At 42.3% G+C, this 26,510-nt stretch overlaps 1 protein-coding gene across 1 annotated transcript in view; it reads right to left on the bottom strand.

Moving 5' to 3' along the window:
• Positions 1-10,077: 10,077 nt before the first annotated feature.
• The window catches only part of Dbx2 (developing brain homeobox 2), a 27,838-nt gene continuing 11,405 nt past the window's right edge, over positions 10,078-26,510 (bottom strand). The window contains 3 exon segments of the mRNA XM_060388749.1: positions 10,078-10,759; positions 16,619-16,806; positions 23,771-23,866. Of these exon segments, the coding sequence (XP_060244732.1) occupies positions 10,433-10,759; positions 16,619-16,806; positions 23,771-23,866 (611 nt within the window). The 3' untranslated portion in view covers positions 10,078-10,432.

Genomic DNA, 26,510 nt, shown 5'->3' with positions numbered 1-26,510 from the left:
GGCATTAGCCATGAGTCATACTGGGCAGACTGCTCAGACCCTGAATAATCATTTAGCCAATGTAGCTCATGCCTTAGTTGTACATAAAGGAATTAATGCTCAACTAAAAGGAAGCTTGATGGTGTTCAATCAGAGGATTGACCTCTTGCAGGAGCAAATTGATACCCTATGGCACTTTTCCCATCTTGATTTGACTCTCCAGTCCCTAACCCAGGGCCTGATTATCAGACCAACGTGTGTGTGATTGATTAAGTGGAGTCCCACACTGTCTGTGGGAGTTCATTCTCAATAGACCCATGAGGAGAAGACTGCTTTCAAGGTCCTGATTTACCTGGACAACTTACTCTAAACCTCTTGCCCCATGGATCTACTCCAGAGATGACCAGGCCAGAGAGCCCCTGCTGCACCATGAACGTAGACTCCTTTGCAACGGTTTTTTTTTTTTTTTTTTTTTTTTTTTTTTTTTTGCTCCATGGCCTCACATGCAGGCCACGGGTACCCTGGGATATATGATGTCTGCACAGTCTCCTTAGCTCCTTCTCTGAAATGCTAGTGAAGGGGGGCGGTTGCCCTGCTCTCCTTCCCCTTCGACACTACACTGCAGCTGAGACCTTCTGTATTTGATTCCTCTCCAAATCTAATTCTTGGAGGATAAAATCCCTCCAGGGTTCTCTTCCTAACACCATCAGCAGGCCAACAGACCTCTCTTGTTTACTCCATCTTGAACTAGAGATGTTTCCCAATCTAAGCATTTTATAGGAAAACACAAAGAGAGAAGCAAAAATAAATACAGGGAACGCAAATTTGCATGGGTACAGATGTCATGCACTCTTTTCTGCTCGTCTATAATTTTCCACCTCTATTTCAGATGTTTACTAGTTTTTTCCCATCTTTATTTACAGTGATGCAGCCTGTAAAACTTTCACCCCGCACTTCTCTTTCTCTCCCTCGCTTTTGTTCCTGCTCTTGTCTAGAGCTGTAGCTTCCAAATGCTGGGACATTTAGACGAAGCATCACCACCACCTGAAGAACTGCGGAAGAACAGATTCTGGGATCCTGTATCAAGTAACCAAAGCCATCAACCTGAAGGTCTCAGTGTGCTAGCCGGGGAAGAGGGAAGAGCAGCCTTTTCCTTGTAGTCAGGGACACAGACTGGTGGAGGGGCTGTGATCTTATCACAGAGTTTCCGTGGTGGCTCAGGTGCTCTCCATGTACTCTGGAGGAGGGAAGAACAGGGAGGCACACCCACATTAGGTGTGTGTCTACTGTGTGGAAGCCTACGATCTACGCATTCCCTGTAAATACCTACTTTTCCTCTTCTCCCCTCAGATTCTTAAGCTTTCCAGTAAAATTCTCCGCTCTCTCTCCATATCTCTCCTTTCCACTCCCAGACAGAGTGTTTTTGGATATTCGCAGACATCTCTCCACTGAAACTGTTCTTGTCAAGTCCTCCTGCACATGCCTGGATGCAGCGGTTGTTCTTGAATTCCTGCTTTACTGTATCATTATCCAGTGCTAACCCTGGTGGCCATCCCTCCTACTTCAGTCAATTTTCCTGTTGCATTCTGGGACGCCAAGCCCCTTGGCCTTCCTCTCACCATAGGGGTTCATTTATCTCAGCCTCGGTCTCTCACTACTTCCTGGTTTCAACTTGGACCAATTAGCATTGGAGAGAGCCCCCAGCTGCAGCCATTAATCTTCATTTCTCATCTTCTGTATTCATTCATCCCTTTAACAACCTCCTCCAGTTTAAGAACTTGAATGCTACCTGGTATATGCTAATGACTTCAAAAATTCTGCCTCCAAAATAGGCTCTTCTCCTGAAGTCTGCTGTTAGTCTACCCTTTTTACCTCCTCCACAGCACCCTCAAAGAGATCAATGGCATTACAAACTCAGAACATCTAACACTTAACTGATGATAACCACTGAAAAAAACCTAACTTACTCCAGTGATGATTCAATTCTCTCCCTCAGTGAATCCAAGAAAAACCTTGACCCTTGGCCCTTCTACGTTATATCACCATTATTATGTCAGGCAATATGTTTGGCTTTGTCTCTAAAATCTATCCAGAACTCAGCCACTTCTTTGTGCCTCTAATATTCTTACCATAGTCAAGTAGCTACTTTCTCCTTTGAAAGTTGTTATGTAATCCTCCTGGCCATCTTCCCAACATCCTTCTCTTTGTAGTCTCTTCTAAACAAATTGACCATTTAAAAAATTAAAAGCTCACATCATTTGCCTGATCCTTCTCTCACTCATTTACAGTAAAAGGCATAGACTTGGACTCATTTATACTATACCCCTTAACCTCTGACCTCCCTTCGCCACACTCCATACTGATCGTACCTTACAGCCATGCTGCCCTTTGAACTAAACATACAATAAAATTCTTATTTAGCAACATTTGCATCTATGGACTCCATTTTCTCTTTTAGATACTGAACTTGGTTTCATTTCTGTTGTTGTGATAAAATGTCCTGACCAAAAGTAATGGAAAGGAGGAAAGAGTTTATTTGGCTCACAATTCCAAGTAACAATCCATCATTTTCAGGAAGCCAAGGTGGAAAGTCACATCACATCTGCCATCAAGGGCAGTGAGAAATAAACATATCCTTGCTTGATTAGCACTCTGCTAGCATTCTTAACTCCTTCATAGTTCAGATCCAACTCATAAAAGTGTGCTTCCAGCATTCAAAGTTAGCCTTCCAACATGAATTAACAATTAAGACAATCCCTCACAGACATTCTCACAGGCCAACCTGATCTAGATAATCGCTCATTCAGACTCTCTTTCTAAGTGATTGCAGATTGCATCACATTGACAGTTAAAACTAACCAATAAAGATACTCTCCGTGACTGCTTCTTCTGTCTGAAAAGCTCTTCCCTCAGGAATCTACACGTTGCTGATGTAAAGTCCAATGAAGTTAAATTGTTTAGGCACAATAGAGGGGGAAAATCCCACAAACAAAGCCCTAAGGACAGAACAAAGAGTATGAAGAGAACATGCATTTAATTTGGTTTGGAGTAAAGAGATACGGGGGATACTGAGGATGAAATGAGAAATAAGTAGAAGCAGTTTCACTAAAAACTCTGTGTAGGCTTAATTCCAAAATAGTTGACAGAGCTTGAGGGAGGATTCATGATTAAGGATCTTGCTGTAAAAACAAGAGGACCAGAGTTCAGATGCCTGAAACCATGGAAAATCTAGGTGGATATAGCAGTCTGCCTTTAACTCCAGCCTTAGTAGAAAGCTGCTACCCAGTGATCTCTGGGTTTGACGAAGAGACCCTGCCTCAAAAGAGTAAGAAGGAAGAGTGATCAAAGAAGATTCCCAACATTAACACTCCGCTTCCACCATCCGCACACACACCATGCATACATATCACAAAGGAAAGAAAAGAACTGATAAGATTCTTCCAGATTTCTCTGTCATCAGTGATGTTTCTATCCATTTTATTAGCTGCTTATCTCCATGGTCTCATTCCAAGACCTCACCTCGCTGACACCAAACATTGAATTATTTCTAGAACTCTTAATCTCAGATGTCATACTTTTCCAATTGCTAGATCACCATGTACATATTTACACAGCTCATAATCCTTACTTTCTCCAGGACCCTCACTACACAGACCCAGCACTTTCTAAACAATCAGCCCCTGAGTGTGTCAGCTCATCGCTTGCCCAGCAAGCCTCCCACAGTCTATTAACAAAGACCCTTACTTCTGATCCATCTACATTAAACTGCCAGAAAAAAACTATTTGTTAATCTACCTTCCTCATATATAGAACTATGTATAAATATTAATGCATGAAAAAATATGTATTTTACTTCGTTTCAGATCACAGATCATACACAGATACTCCATAAATCCCAGAACCCCTGTTCAGTTTCTCAACTACGTTCCCCCCCTCTTCTTTGACGTCCATGAGGCCCCCAGGCCTTCCTTAGCCTTTACCTCACTTGTAGCTGATAGTTCTGCTTCACACTTGAGACATCACAGGTTAGATGACCCATCTCACTCTCCACATCAAAGTGTCCTGCACCCACTCTGTTTTTCTCTACATGTCTCTCCTCCCAAGAAAGGTCTGGTCTCCACCAGTGGCTTTTCTTTCATCCAGTCATTTTTACCATCACAAAGCTGTCTCATTTTCTCCCTTTTCTTACAGTGCTATCATTCTTTTCTAACTAAACCATTCCATCATCATCATCATCATCATTATCATAGCATCCTCTGGTAATTCTGAACTTGAAATAAATAAAATGATTCTACTGCACAAACCCATCCAGCTTCACCCTCTCTCTCAGCCATTTACAGACAAACTACTTCACACTTTTTATATATCACATCGCATCTTCTTTATCAATTCCCATCCTTTCTTCAGCCACAACAGTCTGACTTTTGTACCTTACTATTCTAGTGAAGGTTGTTTACATCAAAGTTGTCACCATCACTCAGTCACTAGACTCACAGAACTTTGCTCTGCCTTCATCTCCCACACCGGAATGTTAAGTTTAGGAGGCTAAGCTTACAAGGTTAAGTTCTTTTTCCTTGACATAATTCCTGGATTACCTCACAGCCGCTCCTGCTAACATGCTTTCACTGTTTTCGAAAACACAGGGTGTTACTTAAAATCCCTCTAGGACCTCGTCTCTGTTGTGGTTTGTGAATGAAGAGTTCTCCTACTAAGAATACTTGGGCTGACTCTTGATTCCTGAATCAGCATCGCCCATGTTGCATTTCTCTCCACACCTCCTTTTCTCCCATCCTCAGACCAATATTGAAAAAGCACTATTGGCTTTCTCTGTTGATTGCATCCTCATTCTCTAAGCTGCAGCGTGGTTCCACATTTATTTCATCTTTGATTACCAGATCCTTGCACCTCTGACTTGCCATGTTAGTTTTATAACACACTAATTTGTCTTTATTTAAAATTTCAAAGAAATCTCCACATGGGTCCCAGATGTTGGCCATTTAATGCAAGAAGGTGTTTCCTCATTACACGAATGTGGTATGTGTCCAAAATATTGGCATTGTTTAGTTTATGAATTACTTAAAATAACTACATCACAAAAACAATGGTTCATGTGTGAGTCATAAATTAAACAATGCCAATTTTTTATGTGTACCACATTTGTATAATAAGGAAACACCTTCTTGGACTAAATGGTCAACATCTGGAATCCATGTGAGGGCTTTAAAAATTAGTGTTGCATTTTCTTAATTTTTTCCTGTGTGTTAAAAAAATCCAAAATGAAAGTAATTTTACAAAAAGAAAAATACCCTGCCCAAATATCCTTGCAAGTAGTGCATTGTTTGGCTAATATAAAAACTTAAATCAGAACAATGTAAGTTAATTTGCATTAGAAGACCGTTGAGGAAAACTGTCGACTTTTATTGATTCTGGACTTTTTATTATGATATACATTGGAATAAATTGTACTGGTCCTGTAAATGACATGCCATGTTTAAACGTCTGAGACCCGTGAATATGACCTCATTTGGGAAGAATGCCTTTGAAGATGCAATTACATTTAAGGATTTTGTGACCTGCTTACCCTGGATTTGGTTTGAAGCCAATAGCAGGTGTCCTCACAAGGAAAGGCATTAAAAAAAATTGCTGACACACGGAAGACAACATCTAGGAGATGCCATCCTAAGAGAGGCAGGTGGAGTCATGTAACTTAAATCACGAGTCAGCAGGAGTTAATGGTTGACAGGGTCTTCTTGCAATAGTACCATTGTGTGTGTGTGTGTGTGTGTGTGTGTGTGTGTGTGTATGTACCTTATGAAATAATTATATCACTGTATCTTATTCAAATATGACATGCTTGGTTTTTCAGCATCAGCTAACACCCAAGAACTAACTGGAAGGTTCGGTTCGTTGTTTGAATAATACTCAAGGTCTCCTAGGTCTCTGTTAACCTTGGGGTGTTCTGATCTCAAAGACCTCCCAACACACCCACAATTCTTATCACTTAGGCAACACTGAGAAAAGAGCTGTGAATTGTGAGAGCTCTAGATGACGTGGGCACACCAAGTGGTGGCAGATGACACAGCTCTCTGATTTGGAGTCCCATTCACTTTGAAGACAGCAATACAGAGACTCAAAATACTGACCAGATAATACAGACAGTAATGTAGCAATCTGACTGCAAAACATGGGTAGAGACTATCATTCCACGTTTTCACTTTTGCTGCTGGCTCTGTGGAAGGCAAAGCATGTACATACATCTGCTTGGACTATAAATGGATAGGGTATATTCTGATAGGCTTCGGAGTAGCTTTTTAGAAGACACTGTCCCTTTGGTATGTTTGATATGCCTTGAGACTGAACACGTCTGAGAGTACAACACTAAACTTGCTCAACTTTCTGCTGGGGGTTGTGTTAAAAACACAGTAGCTTGTTTTTCCAAAGAACAGGATCCAGTGGTCACTCTTCTCACACCCTGTCATCTTCTGGCCCATTTCCTGGTCAACCTCGGGAATTAGAAGAGCTACAGTACAACAATGCATGCATCATAGTTTTGAGTAATTTTTAATGATGTGGGAAGATGGTGTGTGAACAAATAGAATTTAAAAAAAAAAAACAGGGAAACTGGAGAGACAGTACAATTCAAATCTGTTTAGGCATATTATTTACATACTCATACATTAAAAGGCAACTGAATTGTTTTCTCAAGGGTACTATCTACTGGGATTTCATGGCTTTTACTTTGTTAGCTGTTTACAAGTGCATTTATTTATAACTAAATATAAAACAATAATGCAACTTAACTGAAGTAATAGCTAGATGCTAAGAACCATCTTTGTGGAACAAGTACACTCAGAAATGATTTGAAAAGGATATAAATTAATTCTGCCACATTTTCCTTATATATTCAAGACTTTATCATCCTGATTCCTCCCACTTATATACCTTTCTTCCTATTGGAGCTTAAAAAGAAAAAAAATGAGACAAAACTCACTGTGGACAAAGGAACCTAGTGAATTCTTCCTGGAATTCTGGCTCCTGACTCTTGGGACAAGAGGAATGCTGGACGCCTTGTGTGTTCTGAAGAGTGGAGCATTTAAAAGAGCTCTTACTGAAAAGAGAGGTGGGGTTTCCAGGACGCTACTTTTTTTTTTTCTCTTGAAATTACTTGAAGTCTGCTGGGTGTAATGTATAAAGGTTCAAACTCTGTGTGGTGAGGCGGCTAATTAAGAAGCTCTTTGAAGACAAGGACCTTTTTCTTCCTCATATTTATCTACACTGGGGGTAGGACAGTGTCTCGTACATAACGCCCTGTCGATGCTGAAATAAATAAAGAGACTGAAAGAGATTTCAGGCGTCTGGGGATGCAGTGTAGCAAACATCAGAACATGTAAATACGCCTCATTGTGTCAAAGGCCGTAAAATCTTCACAGGATCATCGGCCATAACGGATGGCTAGGTCTTGTTGAACACTAGGAAGAATGCAGTTTAGAAATGGAGACAGCAGAAAGATGGTTTATATATGGGGATAAAGTTTTATATTTTAAGTAAACAATGTGCTCATTTGGCCGAGTCAGGTAGGAGTATGGGTACTGGAGGAGAGGTGTGTGGAGAGGATTAGGGGAGTTATGGCAAACATGGAGGAAGAGATGTGAGTACAAGGGAAGGGGGGTTTGGGTGCTAGGCGAGTTGGGAAGTTATGGTGTGGTCATGTAGAATCCCCTGACTAAATAATTGGTCTTCTTGTTTATTATTTAAAAGACAGAGCTATCTTTTAAATACTAGTGATAATCATCTTCGTTGTCTCCAGAGCCTGCGACCATCTCTAATCCCTAAATATTAAAAAGAAAACATTATTTCATTTACTTATAAACCAATTAAAAATGTCTTTTGAGGAGTTCTTTTCTTTTTTTTTGTTCAATATTTGTTCCTCCAGAATTGTGTGGTCCTGGTGCTAATTACAAGCGTCATTTCTCTGGAAATCAGTCAAAAAATACATTAATATGTTATCACTTCCAGAAAAAGAATCTGCATCACGCTGACATAAATTGCTCACACGAGGCCAGGATGAGGGGGCGGTGAGCAGAGGACAAGAAGGGAAGCTCTCCAGCAAAGGCTCAGGCATTCGCTCCAATCCAGACAAGAGAATGCAGAGAAGATGCAGAAAGGGCACACGTGTGCCAGGGCTTGCTCTGTGTGAAGGCACACACGTGTACCATGACTATATTGTATGTGTGAGAGCACATATGTGTGTATCATAGCTATTTTTGTAGGGTGCTCGTGTATGTACCGCAGTTATTCTTTGGGGGGGGAAGTATGTATACAGTGGCTCTGTTCGTGTGTGAGGGCACACGTGTGTGACCGATGGCTATGTCCGTGAGGGGGGGCAGTAATCCACCCATTTCTGCAGCCTGGGGAACCGAATGACCTGGACAAGTCTCTCATTCGAGTTTCAAGTTATTCTCAAGACCTGGTGACCACACACAGCACTTCACGATTTTCATCAGCGAATGGTGAAAGCAAGGCATGTCCATCATGTCCGGAGGGACTTCTCGGAGACTTGTAAATACAGCATTCTCCCGACTCCCTTCAGCAAATCTTACCATAGCTCCTCAAAGTCTCCTCCCATATGCCGTCCTCTAGCTGTGCGAACACAGCCATGCTGCGGCATGGCCCACAGGGTTGGTAACATTTTATGGTGTGAAACTGGCACGGACCCTTTCCTTTATTAGCCCTGTGACTCTGGATGATCACCTCCGTCTGCAGTGCCTCAGCTCCCTGGATGGAGTAATGGGGGTGACACTGTCAGCATCACAGGGTTATGGCCATGAGGACTAGATGACCTGATGGACCCTAAACGCTCAGCATAGTCTCTGGCAATAGAAAGGAGCCTACAAATGCAATAAGGTTAGCACTACAGAAAGCAGGCTGGGATTTCACTTGGTAAACTGACTTTAAAACAGTCATGAGATCCCTGGTTCCCACTTCCTACAAGGAAGCTCAGAGACAACCTGCTAACATGACCTTTAGGGAGCATAAAGGTGACAAAGACACCAGCTGATGGGCCAATTCAAACTCCATTCATTAAAACCTAATTTCCTGGTGTTGGTTACAGCTGCTGTCTTCTCGTGGACGCTCTCTTCTTCCCTCTAATCTCCTGGAGCCTACAGCTGAGAAGGTATGCATGCTAGAAGCCCCATCACTTCCTCACTTGCTCACTAACAGAATGCCCCACAAAGGACAGATCCGATCCAAAGAGCACCACTTCCTTTCCTTTGCCTCATTTCCTGCAAAGTAAAACACCACCACCACCACCACCCCTCCCGTGGGCTTAGAATTAACATATTCGGATTAACTAAGCAAATCATTACCAGAGATGTGATTTTATACGAAGACTATTTCAGGGTAATCAGAAAACATCTGGGTGGTGTCTGTTAATATATAAAACCACTTAACATACATAGTATGAGCCAACTAGGTGGAAAATTCGCATCACATGTAGCGTGCAGTCAGCACAGAGCACAGAGGCCATCAGCACTGCAGTCTTTAGTCCCGTTGGAGACAGTTTAAGAAAGGTGACCCGCACAGCGCCTTGACTTCCTCTTGGCCACTGATTACCAACTAGCTGTAGGTAATCGAACAGTTATTGAGTGCTGACCTGTTAGCTGGCAAGCCCCCTGCCCAGGCATTCATTTTATTTAGAAAACTCTGGTCTAGGATAACTCCTACCAAGAAGAGTCCAAAAGCCAATTAATGCCTAAATGTGAACCTTCCTCCCTGGAGCCCCATCTATCTCAGACCTGGAAACTAGGAATATGAATACCTCTACTCAAACATTATAGTTAATATTGAGTTCATCTTCTCTATGTCCAGTGTGTGTACCAAACCATGGCTCATCTGACTAGGGCTGCTGAGATTGCCAAAATTCATTTACAGCTGGATACCAAAGAAGTTGGAAGATGAGAATTTTTACAAACATAATTAATTGTGTTAATTATTGAAGCCCAATTTTTACCTTATTTGAAAAATTACTATTTGTTCCATGTCTTTTCCTTCATATAAAAAGAAATGAATTTGCTCCATGTAAAACTTGGAGAGAACTGTTTTCTGCTAATGTATTTAATGAGCATATACATACACACACACAGACACGTGCATATATACACATATCCAGAACACGCTCTGGGCTGATGCTGGCACTTACTCTTTCGGTCCTAGTGTACCTTCTGGGAGGTTCTATTGCATTCATACACTGAGCCTCAGTCTAGAAATAAAACAACAACAACAACAAAACAAAACAAACAAAAAAAAACAGTAGAGTGTCTCTCCTTGGGCAACAGCTCAGGCATCACGCCGAAGTGTTAGTTTAAGGCAGTTTTGAGGCACAATCTAACTGGCTTTAATCCAAATGTTACTGGCTAAGGGTTCTTTTAGGTGAGCAAGGAGCACATTCCCTTCATATGGCGCTGCTGAGTCCACCCTTGCCTCCAGCCTCCTTCTCAGGACACAAATACAAGGCCCCTCGGAGCGGATTTGCTTCTGGCAGCCCAGGATTCTCCTGGGTCAGTCTTTCTGTGGGTCCCGGAGAGTTCTCCCTCCAGCTGGGACTGGCGTGTGGCTGGGAGACTTCCCATATGGAAGCACACTGAGCAGGGAAGGCCACAGCAGGCCGGGCCAGCCTGTCTTCTTGAAGGCTCACTTCCTGGAGGCACCGGTTGGAGAGCACTTCCTTTTCTTTGGAATTCCGCCACTTCATCCTTCTGTTCTGGAACCAAATCTTCACCTATTGATAAAATAATAGGGGCAGGGGGACAAGACACTTATCCCAGATGCAGCACTTTGAGTAGAGCCTCATACACTCTAGGCAGACACATATTCATTCCTTCAGCACCTTCAACCGTCAACTGCTTCTACTGTACATGCTACAGAATTCCTTACTCTGTGAGCCTAACCAGACGGTGCCTTTATCCTGTGGGTTCCTTCCAAAGCACCCGAGAGATCAACATGACCTCACATGTACTCTTCCAAACAGAATGAGTACAGTCTACTGATCACGTTCTGGTGAGCTTTTGAAATTAGTTTAAAATTCTTTTAAAACATAATTTAACCTATGCTAATACATTTATTCAAGAAAAATTGACTAGTATGGCACCTGCTTGTTTTGATTTGGGGATATTATATTTGGTTGGTTGGCATGGGGAAGGATGTGGTGTGTGTGTGTGTGTGTATGTATGTGTGTGTGTATGTGTGTGTGCATGTGTATCACAGGGTGTTCTATGTGCATGTTGTATGTGTGTGTGTCTGCATGTGTGCTGTTTGTATGTGTATGTGGTGTGTGTATATGTGTGAACTACATGTGGACTTTATGGTTTGATGAAATCTTTATTTCACATCTAAGGAAGCTGAGGTTTGTACGAATTAGCCAACTCAAGACACACAGCAGAGCAAAATGAAGACCTTCAGGCCCTGGTCCCCAGGCAGTATTAACATGCACACTCACAAGCTTTCTAACACTGAATTAACAATACATTTTGCAATGCTTTGAAAAAAGTGGGCTTTATAGAGCTTCTAAGTTTTGATTACTCCCAGGGTTATCAAACCATGGTAATTAGCCTCAATAAATAACAATTGGTTGTAATTAGCCCGGAGGTGCTTGATAGTGGTTTGATATGAATCATAACTTTCCCCGACACTCCCAGCCTGACTCTTTACTTAATCACCCTCAATCTCCCCGCACACCGCCATCCTTGTGGGGAAGGGTTCCCAACTACTTCCCTGACGTTTTTAAAAGCAGGAATGGTCATCCCTGTTGCACTACATTCTTACACCAATCATTTAGATTTCCATTTTGAAACAAACAAACAGAAAAAGCCCCTAGTTAAACTTGGTGAATCTAGAAAATAACGGCTTGAAAGGTAATTCTAGTGTAAGGGGAGAAGGGGAAGAGAGAGCAGAGAAGGATGAGAGTGACAGGCACCAGACATACCTTACACATCAGTGTAACCCTTTAATACAGTTGGCGACCCCAGCTGTATTTTTGTTGCCAGTTTCTAACTGTAATTTTGCTACTGTTATGAATCATAATGAAAATATCTGGTATGCAGGATATCTGATGTTCTACCCCCAAAGGGGCTGAGGCCCGCAGGTTGAGAACCACTGACACACACAGGTGTGGCAAACAAGTTCAATAATCATTTTTAAGAGACTTCCATTAGAAACTGTAAAAACTGAAAACAAAAACAAAAACTTTTACCCAAGAAAATAATTGTTAAAGTACAGCAATCCATCTCATTTAATAGAGTACTTGCCTAGAGTGTGGGAGGCCTGAATTCAAAGCCCGGCACCACACAGACCAAGCATGGCGGCACATGCCTGCAACCCCAGCAATCAGGAGGTAGACACAGAAACATCTGGAGTTCCAGCTCATTTTTGGTTGAATAGAAAGATTGAGGTCAGTCTAAAGTATGTTAGATAAACATCTCTCTCTTCCTCTCTCTCTCCCCCATCCCCCCCTCTCTCACTCTTTGAATAAAACAAAACAGGAGATAATCCTTCCATGCTGACAAATCAGTCTCTTCTCACCTTTTCCTTTTAAATGGCTGCACAGGAAGTACACTCCAGGCAACTGCGTGCCAATGACCGCTGCATCAATGCTGAGATCAAGGCCTTTGCTAAGAAAATAGCTCTAAAGCATGCACACCAGGGCACTTGTTCTGCTCTGAATGCATTCATAATTAGCAGCGGGCATTCGCTCCTGAAGAGCTTGCCAAGACCTTGGTGTGTTTTCACCAGCAGAGTGCCGTTCCCATGGATGCATCTGCTTTGCTCAACACACGCTTATTTCCTTCTTTCCTTAGTGCACACCCGTGTGACTGTGTGTGTGTCTGTGTTTGTCCCCGTGTGTATGTGTGAATCTGTGTGTGGCTGGCTGTGTGTGTATATGTGTGTGCATGCATCTGAGTGTCTGTCTGTGTATGTATCTGTCTGTCTGTGTGTACATGTGCATATGTGTCTGTGCATGTATATCTGTATGTGAGAGAGAATATGTGTGTGTGTGTGTGTGTGTGTGTGTGTGTGTTATACATGAAGAGAGACAGAGGCAGAGTGATACAGATATGGAGTTTGATTTAAGTAATCTCTTAATAAGGAACCATGAAATAGTGTCTTCACAATCAATGGGCAAATGCATATGTTTAGTGACACACACAGACACACCGCTCTCAAAATACAAAACAAACCGACTCCAAGTGAATAGCTAGACGTAAAAAGAAGCTACAGAAGTTCTAGTATAAAATATATGAGATTATAATTACAGTCTTGAGGACAAAAAAATCTTCTTAAAGCAAATAATCAAACTCCAAAGGCAGGGTTGGGGATTTAGCTCAGTGGTAGAGTGCTTGCCTAGCAATAGCAAGTGCAAGGTCCTGGGTTTGGTCCTCAGCTCTGAAGAAAAAAAAAAAAAAAGGACAAAATAACAAAAAGACCAAAAAATAAAAAATAAAAAAAACACCACAGGCTACAGTTTTCTGTACAAGTAAACACACCATAAGCATGTGAAAAAGCAACAAAAAAATCTCAAAAGAATTAAAAGCAGGACTCTGGGAGATATTTGCATACATATCTTCACAGCAGCATTATCTGTAACATTCAAATATTGGGAATAATCAAGATCATCCATAGATGAAATTATGTAGAGGTGGTATATCCATATAATGGAATATTATTCAACCTTAGAAAGGAAGGTAATGCTGAAACTCATTACAGTATAAATGAAACTTGACATTATGTTAAGTAAGAGAATCCAATTAAAAAAACAAAAAACAAGTGCTGTGTGACTCCACTCATACACAATTCTAATGCTCAGATGCCTCTGTACTATAGCAGAAAATAGAATGGTAGCTGGTAGGCATAGAGAGAAGGAGGAGGTATTGGGTATGGGGTAGTTGATCAGGGTTTGTGGTAGAGGAAAGAAAGGATATGGGGTGGATACAACATTTCAGTGCTACAAGATGAAGAAAGCTCTGGAAATGAATTGCAGTAAGGGCTATGCAACAGTGTAAACACACATAGTGCCACTGAAATAAGAACTGTAAAAGGTGAAAATGATTGTTTTGTATACATACTTTGGCACACTATAGAACACAGAAGTGTGGAGAGAAATGCCATAATATTGTAACAGGAAATTGAAACCAATCGTAATATTCTGAATACTCTAAATATCTTGTTTAATATCCAAAATAGTTGCTGCATATCAACAAAAGGACAAATATACAACCATAAAAAAAGCCAGTTCATGAACTTCAAATTGTCAATAAATAATCAAATGCCTCGAAAATTCTGGTAGCTAGAAAATTCAAACTAAAAGAATAATAAATACAGTTGTTCATAAGGTTGATAAGGCTTTTTAAAGTAGTAAAGGATAAAGAGTTTGCAATAAAAGGGTGCATATGAGTGGAAATTTTATATAAATCAGTGTCTAGATTTACCTCTAAGACTGGAAGGAATTTTAATCTGTCACAATACCTACATATACATTTTAACACATAAATTCCATTTCTGGTTCTCTATCTTACAAAACTTACTTTTAAACTACACAAACACACACACACACACAATGAAATGCCAAAACCAGAAGTAACTGGAAGGTGGGAGTGTCTGACGCAGCTACAGGATGATACCTAATGAGGCTCACCTGAGAGGAAATGAAGAAGACCTGCAGGTCAGGCACAGAGGACCGGTTCCATGACCCTTGAGAAAAGAATGGCACGGTACGCAGGGCAAACTGTGTTGTTTACGACAGCTGAGGCTGCGAGGAGACGCATGCCTGCCGTGAGCAGAACGGCTTGTGTGGCAGCACAGCAGTGATGCCGCAAGGCAGTGCAGAAACCCTTGTCACAGTATGAAGAACCTCCCCGACAAAAGGCTGCAGGAGAACTTGTAGTGAGTGGATCTGTTTACACAAGGGATAGAAATGGACCACACTCCTCTGTCTATCTTGCTGGAGCTATGATGGTATGTGGCCGTGGAGAACACAGGTAGGTATTGAGCATGACTGAAGTTTGTGCGTATCCATCCCACACGTGAAATTATTTTAAGAGTCTGATATTTCAGTAAATTGAACCAAAAAGCACTTATAAATGCTAGCAGGAAAAATTAAGCTGGACTGGATGTAAGACGGGCTTTCATTTATAACTTCGCTAACTTTTGTTTTGTATTGCATAACTGGTAAAAAAAAAAAAAAAAAAAAAAAGGAGGGGGTTAATAAAATGCTAAATTTCTTATTAAATGCTTCCCAGCATTCAATATGCTTGCTGTTTTTTCTACTGCTACCATCACTGTCCCCTTTGGTCGGGTGTCCTTTACACTGGCTGGGTTTTATGTTAGCTTGACACAAGCTACAGTCATGTGCGAGGAAGGAACCTCAATGGAGGAAAGGCCTTCATAAGATCAGGCTGTAGGCAAGCCTGTAGGATATTTTCTTAATTAGTGATTGATGGGGGAGGGCCCAGCTCATAGTGGGTGGTGCCATCCCTGGGCTGGGAGTCCTGGGTTCTGTAAGAAAGCAGGCTGAGCAAGCCATGTGGAGCAAGCCAGTAAGCAGCCCCCCTCTGTGGCCTCTGATCAGCTCCTGCCTCTAGGTTCCTGCCCTGCTTGAGTTCCTGTCCTGACTTCCTTCAGTGATGAACAGTGATATGGAAGCATAAGCCTAATAAACCCTTTCCTTTCCGAGTTGCTTTGGTCATGCTGGCTCATCATGGCAGTGGTAATCCTAAGACAGCCTTGTTTGAGGACACCTGCACAGCTGCAGACGGTGGCTCAAGGTTAAGGAAGCCACAAATCCCACATTTGGATGCCCAGGATAGAAACTGGGATTCCAAACAGCTTTGCCACATGACACTGGACTGACTTGGAGTCTTCTGTATTTGTTCATCTAGAAAATGGACAGGATTGCAGCAAATGAGGGTGTGTATACAGAAGATAAAATAGAAAAATGCAATTGTCCTATGAGCTAATCTTGAGAGAATTTTGTGCTCTGAAAATTTGCATTCACAATTGTGTGGAGCATCAGTAAAGAAGAAAGGTGCAGATGCTGCAGACATGAGATGGAATGAATGATGGAGCCCACCCGAAGTGTCCAAAAGCCTGACATACAAGCTCTGATCGTGAACTGAAAGTGAAAAGAAAGGCAGAAAACTTGGGTGCTGCTTTTGAAGGTAATTATTTAGCCCGATTCTCTGTATATAAAGACAATTCACATACATACATACATACATACACACATGATTTATGTATATACATTTACATATGTATGAAAATATACATCCATATATACACGTAATGGGCAGACAGACAGACAGATGATAGATAGATAGATAGATAGATAGATAGATAGATAGATAGATAGATAGATGCTGAGTACGCAATATAACTATGTCCTCTGATATAAGTGAGACGGCTTCACTGTGGCCAGGTGTGATGACCCAAGAAGGTCACTAGGTACTTGGATGACATTTGAATTCTCCTGAATTTGAGTTCTTTGGGTACAAGCCTCACACAAGACATATTTGGCAAAAAGAACGAACTTCATCACCACACCCCTGCTGAAGTTAGGAATAGGAGGCATCCTCCTCCGTATTGGTACCTGTGACTCCTTCAGTCCCAAGCTGACAGCGAGTTTCCTTCGGTCTGTTTTGCTGATGTATTTCTGCTTCTGAAACATTTTCTCCAGGGCCTTTCTCTGGTCCTCTGAGAACACAGCTCTTCTTAAAATCCCCCTTCGAGCTTTGGCATTTGAGTCCTGGGTCAGCAGAGGCAGCCCGTGTTCTTCTCCTGGCGGAGAGGAGCAAGACAAAAGGGCACAGGGTTAGAGAAGAGTTCTCCTTAGCCTCTCGGAAGAGTCACACCTCATAGTGAGTGCAGTGGCATAGCTCTACAGTGAGAGCCATGCTGCTTAAGCTCTCTGGGTCATGGACTTCTTTGGCGACAAGATAAAATGTTGATCATGGGAGGATGCTCCAAGGGGTCAATAAAATAACACAAAAATAGCGCCATGTCCCATGAGTCTGTCTCCCCCTTGGCAGCTGACCTGGTTCTTAAATGGATCGTACATATGCCTCACTGGCCACTCCCAAAGTTCATGGAGTGATGCAGGTCCAATTCTATGCAAAGGACACAAGCTCACATGCCACCCAGACACTCTCAGTTCGGCCTGGCTCTTACCTCTGCATTTGAGTGCCCTTGATTAACAATTGTTTCCAATCTAACGGTGTAGACCGAAGCATTAGACCCAAAGACATATATAAACTATCCAACTGATAAGATCTTGAAGAACCTTTGAAAGTAATGAGTAAGAAGACAGACAGCAGCAAAGAAAGGGCTGCATGTGATGTTTTAAAAGAAGGCCTCAAAATCTGCACTGTGCTTACAGCAAGGAAAAGGGGCCCAGGAGAACAAAGTGAACGCTACTGTGAGTGATCAAAGAAATGTGACGGTAAAGCGCTTGCCCGCTGCCGGCAGTTTAAGCTCAAATCTATTTCCCAGTGGGGACCAGCTTGGCTGCTGCATAGGCGTTGCGTGAGGGCTGACAATGAGTCCAACCTGTCCTTAAGATGCTCACAATTGGCGAAGAGAGGCCCACGGGCTCAACAGTGAGGGGAGCACATGACCATCACAGGGACCACAGAGCAGCAAAAGAGCCACAGCCAGAGCAGGAGAGCCCACGGAAAATAGGCAAACAGCCCCAGCGTGGGGGTCCAACCAGACAATCCCAGAAAAGTAACTTCACAGCATCAGTGTCGGGAGGGAGGCAGGGGCCGGACGCCAGGCGAGGGCAGCTTTGGGGAAGCTGCATCGAAGAGTCACACACAGCCTGCTGTTTCCAGTGTGTACTACGCGACCAAGAAGGACACACAAGGTAACTGGGAAGACAGATTAGAGGCGAGGGTGTGTGTGATAAGCTTAGGATAGAATTTGATCAGGGAAGCCTTGTTCAAAGATAGGACGAACCCAGCCCTACAGAGAGGTAAGCATTTCAGATAAAAAAAATTAAAAAAAAAAACACTTCTACATTTATATGTGAAATATAAAACCTTATAGACTACTGAGGTAATAAAATAAACTGAATTTTCCTCTCAATAGAGTTGTACCCTAGGTTTCTGACTTTATTCAGTTTTAACTCCTATGCCAAGTTCTAGATCTCAAAATAAGGCAACGGGGAGATGAGACTCATTCAAATATCCCTACAACTTTTAATAGAAGTCCTAATAAGATATTTTTAGGTTAAAAAAGAAAACATATTCCTGTAGAGGATCTATGGATGCAGTTCCAACATCGCGGGGAACATAAACCGAAATCAGACCTCACCCTATGAAGAACAAACCTCCTGGGCCCATAACCAACTATGGGTATTAACTTCTGCGCCAACTTCCTCTGAATTTGGTGCCCCAAAATGAACAGTAACAACCAATGAACAAGCAAAATCCATGGCAAATGCAAAGAATGCTATATCCTTCGTGTCTTTTCCATGTGTCTGCTGCATTGGTGTCCTCATTCCTCACAACCACACCCCATGCCCAATCTCACACACATGTCATTTTACCATGGCAACTCCACACCCGTTTCCATTGACCATGCACCAGGACTCCATGTGAGGGTTAGCCTCTTTGGCTTCCTGACTCCCACCCTGGGCAACAGTCCCATGCCTATTGCTACAAGAAACTCTAAATAGTCTTCTTCAGGGCTACATACTCCCCATAACCCCTAAGCACCGATATGCATTGGGCTTACTCAGTGGCTTCCTCTTAGCTTGGATTTTACATGAGAGTCTATTTAATGTGCCTTAAAAGGATCTCCTGAACCAAAAATTCATGGTCAATCTGAGCCTTTCAGAAATGCAGAGGGGAAAGGATAGAGCAGCAGCGTGAGCACCATGGTAGGCCATTAGAGAAGTATAGACAGGTAATCCATGCATGCTGTTTTACATTTTAAGCTTTGGTCCATTTTCTAGTAAAAACAAGCAGCCACTATAGCAGTCTTAAGGGGGACAGACTTCCCGCACCATTCCCTTGGACTCTGTCATCCTTCTAATGACAGTTCATCCTTCTAATGAACTCAGCATTCTCTCAGAGCTGGAGGAGAGAGAGGCCACTGGTATGATCCAAGCTTTTCCTACAGGCCAGCTAAAATACCACTAGCCTCCATTTACTGTTCCTTCAGATTTTGCCATTTCAATCTGGAGTCTGTCTCCTGATGCCAGTTTTCCCTGGCTGAGGATGAGGGTGTTGTCTGCAGGCCTGTGTCATTCTGCAGCACTTTCCCCAACACTTACAACTGCTCATCTTCTGCTTCCAGACGTTTCTATCCTACGCTCTTCTCTTCCGTGAAGAGATTCCTCAGCATTATTTTCAAATACACATGTGTGCATCTGTGGGTATGTTTATATGTGTACCTGTGTTTTTTTGGTTTGTGTACATCTGTTTATCCTGGCTTAGTAGAACCCAAACCCTATCCTCAGGCCTCCAGAATTTGGTCTTAGGATTCTCCTCCATTTAGAAACTTCTTCACCAAGTTGGGTGTTGGAAGTGCAGAGGTCCTTCACTCAGTGGCTTCCTCTTAGCTTGGATTTTACATGAGAGTCTATTTAATGTGCCTTAAAAGGATCTCCTGAACCAAAAAGTCATGGTCAATCTGAGCCTTTCAGAATCTAGTAGGAATGTGGTCTCCTCTGCAGAGCCTATGGCTAAAGCACACTTCGTATCCCAGTGACACTGCAGACAAACACCGAGACAGCATTCCACTTTTCCCCACTTTGCTCTGTCCCACCCATCCATCCTACTCCTTCCTATTCTGTACTTGTGTACTCTTAGGGAACCAAAAATCGGGACTTTTACAAAGCAGCTATACGTATGACTTTGTGTGTTACTCAGGAAATGGGTTATAGACAAGCAGCCCACAGGCCTGGGATGTCCCCCCCCCCCCCCGCTATGATCTGGGCTGAACACTCAGGCAGAGAAAGAACTGCACCTCAGGAATGAAACTCTCATACTGCCCTTGCCTCTGTAGAGCTTTGAATAGAGCCATCAACTTGGAAAGCCTATTGTTTTGAGTCTCTGATCCTTCAGACATTCTTCTCGGCTGACCTACCGTGGTTTATCTGTGCAACACCACTCCATCACTTTTGAGAAGTCAATACCTATAACCCAACAAGCTACAAACTCACTGATCTTTAAGCAGTATAATCAGACTTCTTTCTAAATTAAAAAAAAAAGAAATAACTGTGTCCCTTCAAAGATCTTAGAATGGCCACATTAAATCTTTCTATATGTTAGCTAGTTTATATCTGTGTGCATGTGTGTGCTGGGAATTGCATTCAGTCTCTCCTAGGTTTCCACAGCCCTGGCTCTTCAGAGGACCCATCACTCCAGCCAAAAGCAGTAAAACCAACACCCAGGTCAGGTGACAACAATATTAACCAGAGCATTGCCCATCTTTGAAAGTGAAACCCCTCAATCTCCAGTCACCCCGTAAAAAAGCATGCCCCTTCCTTGCTGTCTTCCACACAATGCTACACTAAAGCTTGGAGCAGATATGGTGTTCTTTTAAGTTTTAACAAGGACAAAGAGACATTGATGAGCTGGAAATGTCAAATCTGAGTACATCTTCAGGAAAAGGCAGAGCAGTTTGTCCTGGTAACAGGTTTTCTCTGCTCAGACTTATAGAAAGTTGGTTCCAAGTTGAAGTTCTGTTTTCTAGGGAATAAAATTCTTAAAAGGTCAAGTTGGGTACTCAAAGACAAAATTAAATAATTATCTAATTAACTCAATTAGCTAGCCCACCTAATTAAAATTTCAAACTTTAAAGGTAGCTTTAAAAAAGAGTCATTATCTACATCATTTCCACAACTTTCCTTTTCATTTTAGCTGAGAAAAGTGTTATTTTTGAAAATAAGTTTATGAGTGTAATATCAAAGATTTTCCGTGCAGTGCTTTAGGGGAGGGGCCAGCTTTTACTGGTGCCTTTCAATTTTCTCTACTGCTCTCAATGTCTTAGCATCGTGCCTATTAAACTGTTTACTGCATGGGAGAAGGGCACCGGGCAAATGCTGGCTTCCACATTTGCAGCAAGGAGTCAACCCTACCGCTGAGAAGCTGAGAAAACTCCAGTGGAACATTAAACAAATGCATCACGTTAAGGGTGGAAGAGGCATTTCACTTGCTTAGCCACAAATGTGCTGACCCAGTCCTGGGCCTGGGGAGGGAGCAGAGTCGACATTGGGCAGAAACAAGAGCGGCCACCAGTTTCATCACTTGTTAAAACTTTTAGTATAAACCTTACTTTTGGCTGTCCAAGTGGAAACTTAACACAAGCTTACTTGAACAGTTCATTTTCTCTCTCTTTCTCTCTCTTTCCCTCTCTCTCTTTCCCTGCAATGGAAAATAATTTAGCAACTTGGACATAAACACTTATTATTAAAAAAAAAAAAGAAAGAAAAGAAAATCTAGTAAATTCCTTTAGTGGAAAGGCGCTGCAGATGTAAAGCTCATTAGCTGTACCCTGGGTGTCACGGTTGTTTACGTAGAACTCTTTATGGACAACAAGATGGCACCACATTATTAGTTGCTGCCAGCGTGAACGAGCGTTCTACATAGGAAAATAAGAAACTGATTTCAGAGTCATGAGTAATATCGTGACACGGCACCATTTATTAAAAACACATGCAGCCTCTCCAAATGGTCATGAGAGGCCAGTGCGAGGAGGGCAGACAAGTCAAGGGCAGCCTGCCCTTCCCCAATGTGAACCGCGCTGATCTTTCAAGCCATGTGTTTATCCCCCCCCCAAGATAAACATGGGGCTGGAAGCCCTGAGGGATGAGCATCATTTACAACAGAGGGCACTGGGTGTGAAGGGCTGGGAAGTAATGAGAGAAAATGCGACCTGCTTAAAAATAATGGCTTTTTGTTTTCCTATTTATGAAACGCCCAGACTTTCATGGGCTAGACACTCTTAAAATGCTGCTACAAAACAGCAATACGTGTACCCACGTATACCCTTAGCATACCCCATTACTCGAGCTCCCCTTGTGTCTGCTCACTCCATCTTGAACTTCAGCACCAGCAGCAACCTCCTGAAGCAAACGATACCAAGATGGAGTAAGTGAAGCTAAGTGTGCAGCCTCTTTAGTAGCCAGAGGTGCCACTGGCATGAGGCTTTAAGCATCTGAGTTTAAGTGTCTCCCTCGGACATCTTTCCCTGCCACTCTATATCTGGTGATAAATGGTGCCTTGATTTGCACAGGTTTTTCAGTCGCCCTCGTAGAGGACCACCTTGAAGGAGCGAGTAAAAGGTTTAGTCATGGTTTCTATCTCACTATTCAAATGCAGTGCATTCTAGCTAAATCGACAATTAATAGGTCACTGCCAAAATAGCAGTGTATCGGTCCTGGTTAATAAACAATCCTCACAGTTGATAATGGGCCCTTGTGTATTCAGCAAGTCCTTATATACACTCAGCTCAGCCACTAAAATCCCCTTTCAGGTGGACAGGGCTATATGGGAAGATGAGCTAGAATGAGTCTATAAAAGTCAGTTTCATTCACGGCTTTATTTTTCAGTCAAGGGCTTTAAATGGTGTCCAGAAATTCACTTGGGATGTGAAGCAGGAGAAAAGGCTGACACACAGAGCCTGGCTTTATGACCGCACAAAAGGACAAATGACCCTTGCCCAAGCCCTCTCACTGTGAAATGCTCCCTAAAGTTCATCTGCCGAGTGAAAAATTGTGGTGAGGTCGCGTGTGGATGAGTCCAGCAAAAGTGAGGATTGGTCACGGGTCTGTCACCCATTGTAGCCACATCCCAGCCGTGCAAAGCGCTCTGTGGGAAAGTATCAGCCTCCTAAAGAGAAGCCCAGGAGCCCGCAGCTCATTAAACAGCAGCATTTGCTGCCTCGCTTGTCGCTTGTCCGGAGTCATCTGGTGGGGGTAGGGGAGGGCACTCCTCTCCTGAAACATCCATAAAACCCAGGAACACATCGGGGGCTGTAAGGGCTGAAGACATCCATGGGCCTGTGGCTTGGGCCTGGCCCTCTCTCCACGCTCACCTGGCGTGGCTGTGTACCTGCGTAAGTGCCTTCTTGTGACTCACTCTAACGCTCATCCTCTGCCTGTGGATTTCACCGACACCACAAGACACCTGTAACGCGGTGTATGAACGAGGGTACCACGCTGCTCTGTTTAGATTCTCCTCTTCCCAGACACAAATGGATTTTGCTTTTATAACGTTTAGAGACCAGGTTCCTGAAAACATTTCCTGCAATCCTGCCCAGGCTTCTTCAGGAGGACAGAGACAGTAATTTACCCCCTTTTGTGATCCCCGAGTTTCTAATCACTCTCTAGACCTGTGTTCTTCTGAGTCATTTTAAGCCGAATGGAAACGCCACACAGAGCACCCTTTTTACCCGCTTTCCCTTTTCTCCCTTCTTCAACGGAGTGTGGCTGCAGGCTTCAGAAAGAGCCAAACTGGTCCCTCTGAGATCTTTTCTATCAAATGGAAAACAAGCCCTTGCCTTGGTGTGTCGGCCCCGGGTTTAGTGTTGCCGAAAACCGGCTCACAATCGCTCACTGTGCCGAGGTTTGATAATCTCTGGAAACCTCCTGAATAGGGTCGCTGTGATTTTTTTTTTTAGTGAGGAATTAGCTCCTTGCCGCTGCACTGCCAATTAGCTTCCCCGAGCACATTAAATCCTGCTGCTTTGGTTTACAGAGTAACTGAGGCATTGCTGATGAAGCATTAAAACTTACTTGAAGAAGCTGTGGGGGAGACAGGGCGCCTGCAGGACCCACCGCAGCACGCAGAGTAGAGTGGCGAGGCGCTCAGAAGAAAAGGTTTGGAGGGCACTGCAGAGAAAGCATTGATCTCATTGAGTAACCGTTTCTTTTACACAATATTCAAAACTCCAGCTTCCCCGAGCCCCTGAGCAGGAGGGCCGCGTTGCTAAACCTCCCCTCGGTTCTAACTTGTACCGAAATTAAAGTCATTTTAAAGTGTCAAAGTTCCTGCCAAGCGCTTTCCTCGGATTTGGAAGATGTGGCGGAAAGACCCGAACCAGTGTGGTTGTAATTACAAATAATGAATGCCAACTGTTCTTTATACAAGACACACTAGAGCAATAGTATGCAAGGAGCGTCTGCAGTGATGGGCAGGCCCCTATCCGCCCTGGCCAACATGGCTGCTCCCGGCCAAAGGCAGTCGCCACGCTCAACTATGGCTAGCTTGAGTAGGTAGTGAATCTTCAGACCAAATTCATTTAAATTTAGAGAGCCTCCTGTGAATAAGGATTACTATATTAAATGGCATGGTTCTAAAGGTTCGGCTTACCAAAAAACAATTTAAATGTCTTTTTTTAAAAGAGATTATATCACTTCAGTGTTCATTTTCAGGTTATATGAAAGATGTGGTTAGCTGAATTCCCGAGATGGTACGAGCTAATTTACTGAGCAGTTCCATAATGAAAGTCCTGTTTCTGATTGAAGCCACTTGTTTTAAAGTATTCACAAACAATCACATTGCCTCTCAAGGTAAATCTAGTTACCAGAAAGCATTTTACGCCATAGCGGGTCTCCCTTAGTTCTGTCCTGCTCAGTTTATTCAAACACATGACTCACAAGGCTGTGAAGGGATGTTTATGGAATCCTGCGTGTGTGGGAAGGAGACCTGAGCGGTGTGTCCGAAAAGGTGTCTAAATAATCATGAGGGATTTTTTTATCATTATCACATGCTGTTCTTATATTTTGACTGCACCATTACAAAGATAATAATCATTTTATTGAAATACAGTATTTAAGACAAATATTGAACTCCATTCATCGCTCCATAGAAAAATAGTTATGAAGACCTTTGTGGACTCTAATAGCTGCTGTTATTGAGAAGTAAGTGCCAAGCTGAGTTAAATGGCTTCAACATACCATGGCCTTTAAAAAAATGCATTTAGTACAGTATAGAAAAATATAGGTCATGATTCCTGAATGTAGGCGCCTGCTTTTGCCCTGACATATGTGGCATCATTAACTGACAAACTGTAATTGAATAAAGGGTCTTTGAAATGAAGAACAAGAAACTTTCCTGTTCTTCTAAGGGAACAGGGGTAAAACATTAACCTTGTTCTGCTCCCCAGAACACCCTCTTTATGTGGCAACATTTTTTTTCTTGATCACACCAGGTAATTTTATTTTGATATGCCTACATACCTTTTAAAGAACACGGTATTTTCAGACTTGCACTCTTATGATAAAAAAGTATGTAGTTACTTTAGCCAATTTATTTAAAAGGAACAATAAAACAAATAAATTACCCAAAAAAAGTATTTATGGCATTTGTAAAATCCCAAAGGCCTCAAAACTGTAAACAAGTTAAAAACCCAGTATCTATCTCTCCTATCAAACAATGTTGAGATGTCGATATAATTGTTTTTATTTATTTAATATCTGAATTTCTAAAAAAACGTGTTTTAATGCTGTTTTTAAAATTGGTAATTCAGCAAAGAGAAGAAATGACAAATTATCTTGGTTTTCCCAAATTAATAAAAAACATAGCTTTGGTACTTTTGTGAATTATTCTAATGTTGACCATAAAACCATCACAGACAAGATCATTTTACTTGAACTATACATTTTATATTGGAAGTGTACTCCATGAAACTGAAACAATGTAGTCACTTAAACAAGATCTGGGTAATGACACCAGTTGACATTCCAACATGGAAGGGGAAAATCTTGAAGAGCTACAGGCAATTGTCAGCTGCTAAGAGAGGAAGAATCAGTCTTCTTGAGTGACAGACTGCCTGGTATGTCTTCCAATCCCAAGTGGTTGGCGTTAAACACACACATATATAAGCAACACTGAGGGGACTCAGCATTGTGTGTGTAAAGAAGAGGTGGAGAGGGAGAAGGAGGAAGCGAGGGTAGTTGAAGGTAGACAATATGGAAATGATATAAATACACTACCCAGGTATGAAATTCTCAAAAAAAAAAAAGGAGTTAAAGAAGAATATGACATTTTTAGGTAGATTACATTTCCATTACTACTTATGGATATATGAGTTTGCATCTTTGCGTTTATTTTCAAGCATTTCTGTTAACTTATTACCTCTCTGAAATGAGAGTTCTTTACATAATTATGCATGGCTATTGGGATTTTAGGCTCTTCTTTGTTTTTACTAGGCATGGAAAAAAAAAAGTCAACATTGCAATTACACATACAAAGTTTAACATCTACCATGTGGCCTGGAAGCATCAAAACTGTGTATGTCCACTTGGGTTGTGTTCAAGTATAGAGCATGGAAGACTACACACCAGTTACACCACAAAACAATGCAAGGTATAAATAAAGGATAGAGTTTCCTATTCTAACAAATTCTTCCCCGGTCTTAGCCGACGGCCCTCACAACAGAAAAATAATGGCTTAAAAATTTAGTTCATGTGAGACATGACACCGATTAAACTCGTGTGTGACGATGTGGCTTGAAAGCACGTGATCTGATGT

Source organism: Meriones unguiculatus, chromosome 8 (assembly GCF_030254825.1).
Source record: "Meriones unguiculatus strain TT.TT164.6M chromosome 8, Bangor_MerUng_6.1, whole genome shotgun sequence".
Lineage (NCBI taxonomy): Eukaryota > Metazoa > Chordata > Mammalia > Rodentia > Muridae > Meriones > Meriones unguiculatus.
Note: the sequence above shows the minus strand (reverse complement) of the source record. Positions and strands in the feature narration are given on the sequence as shown.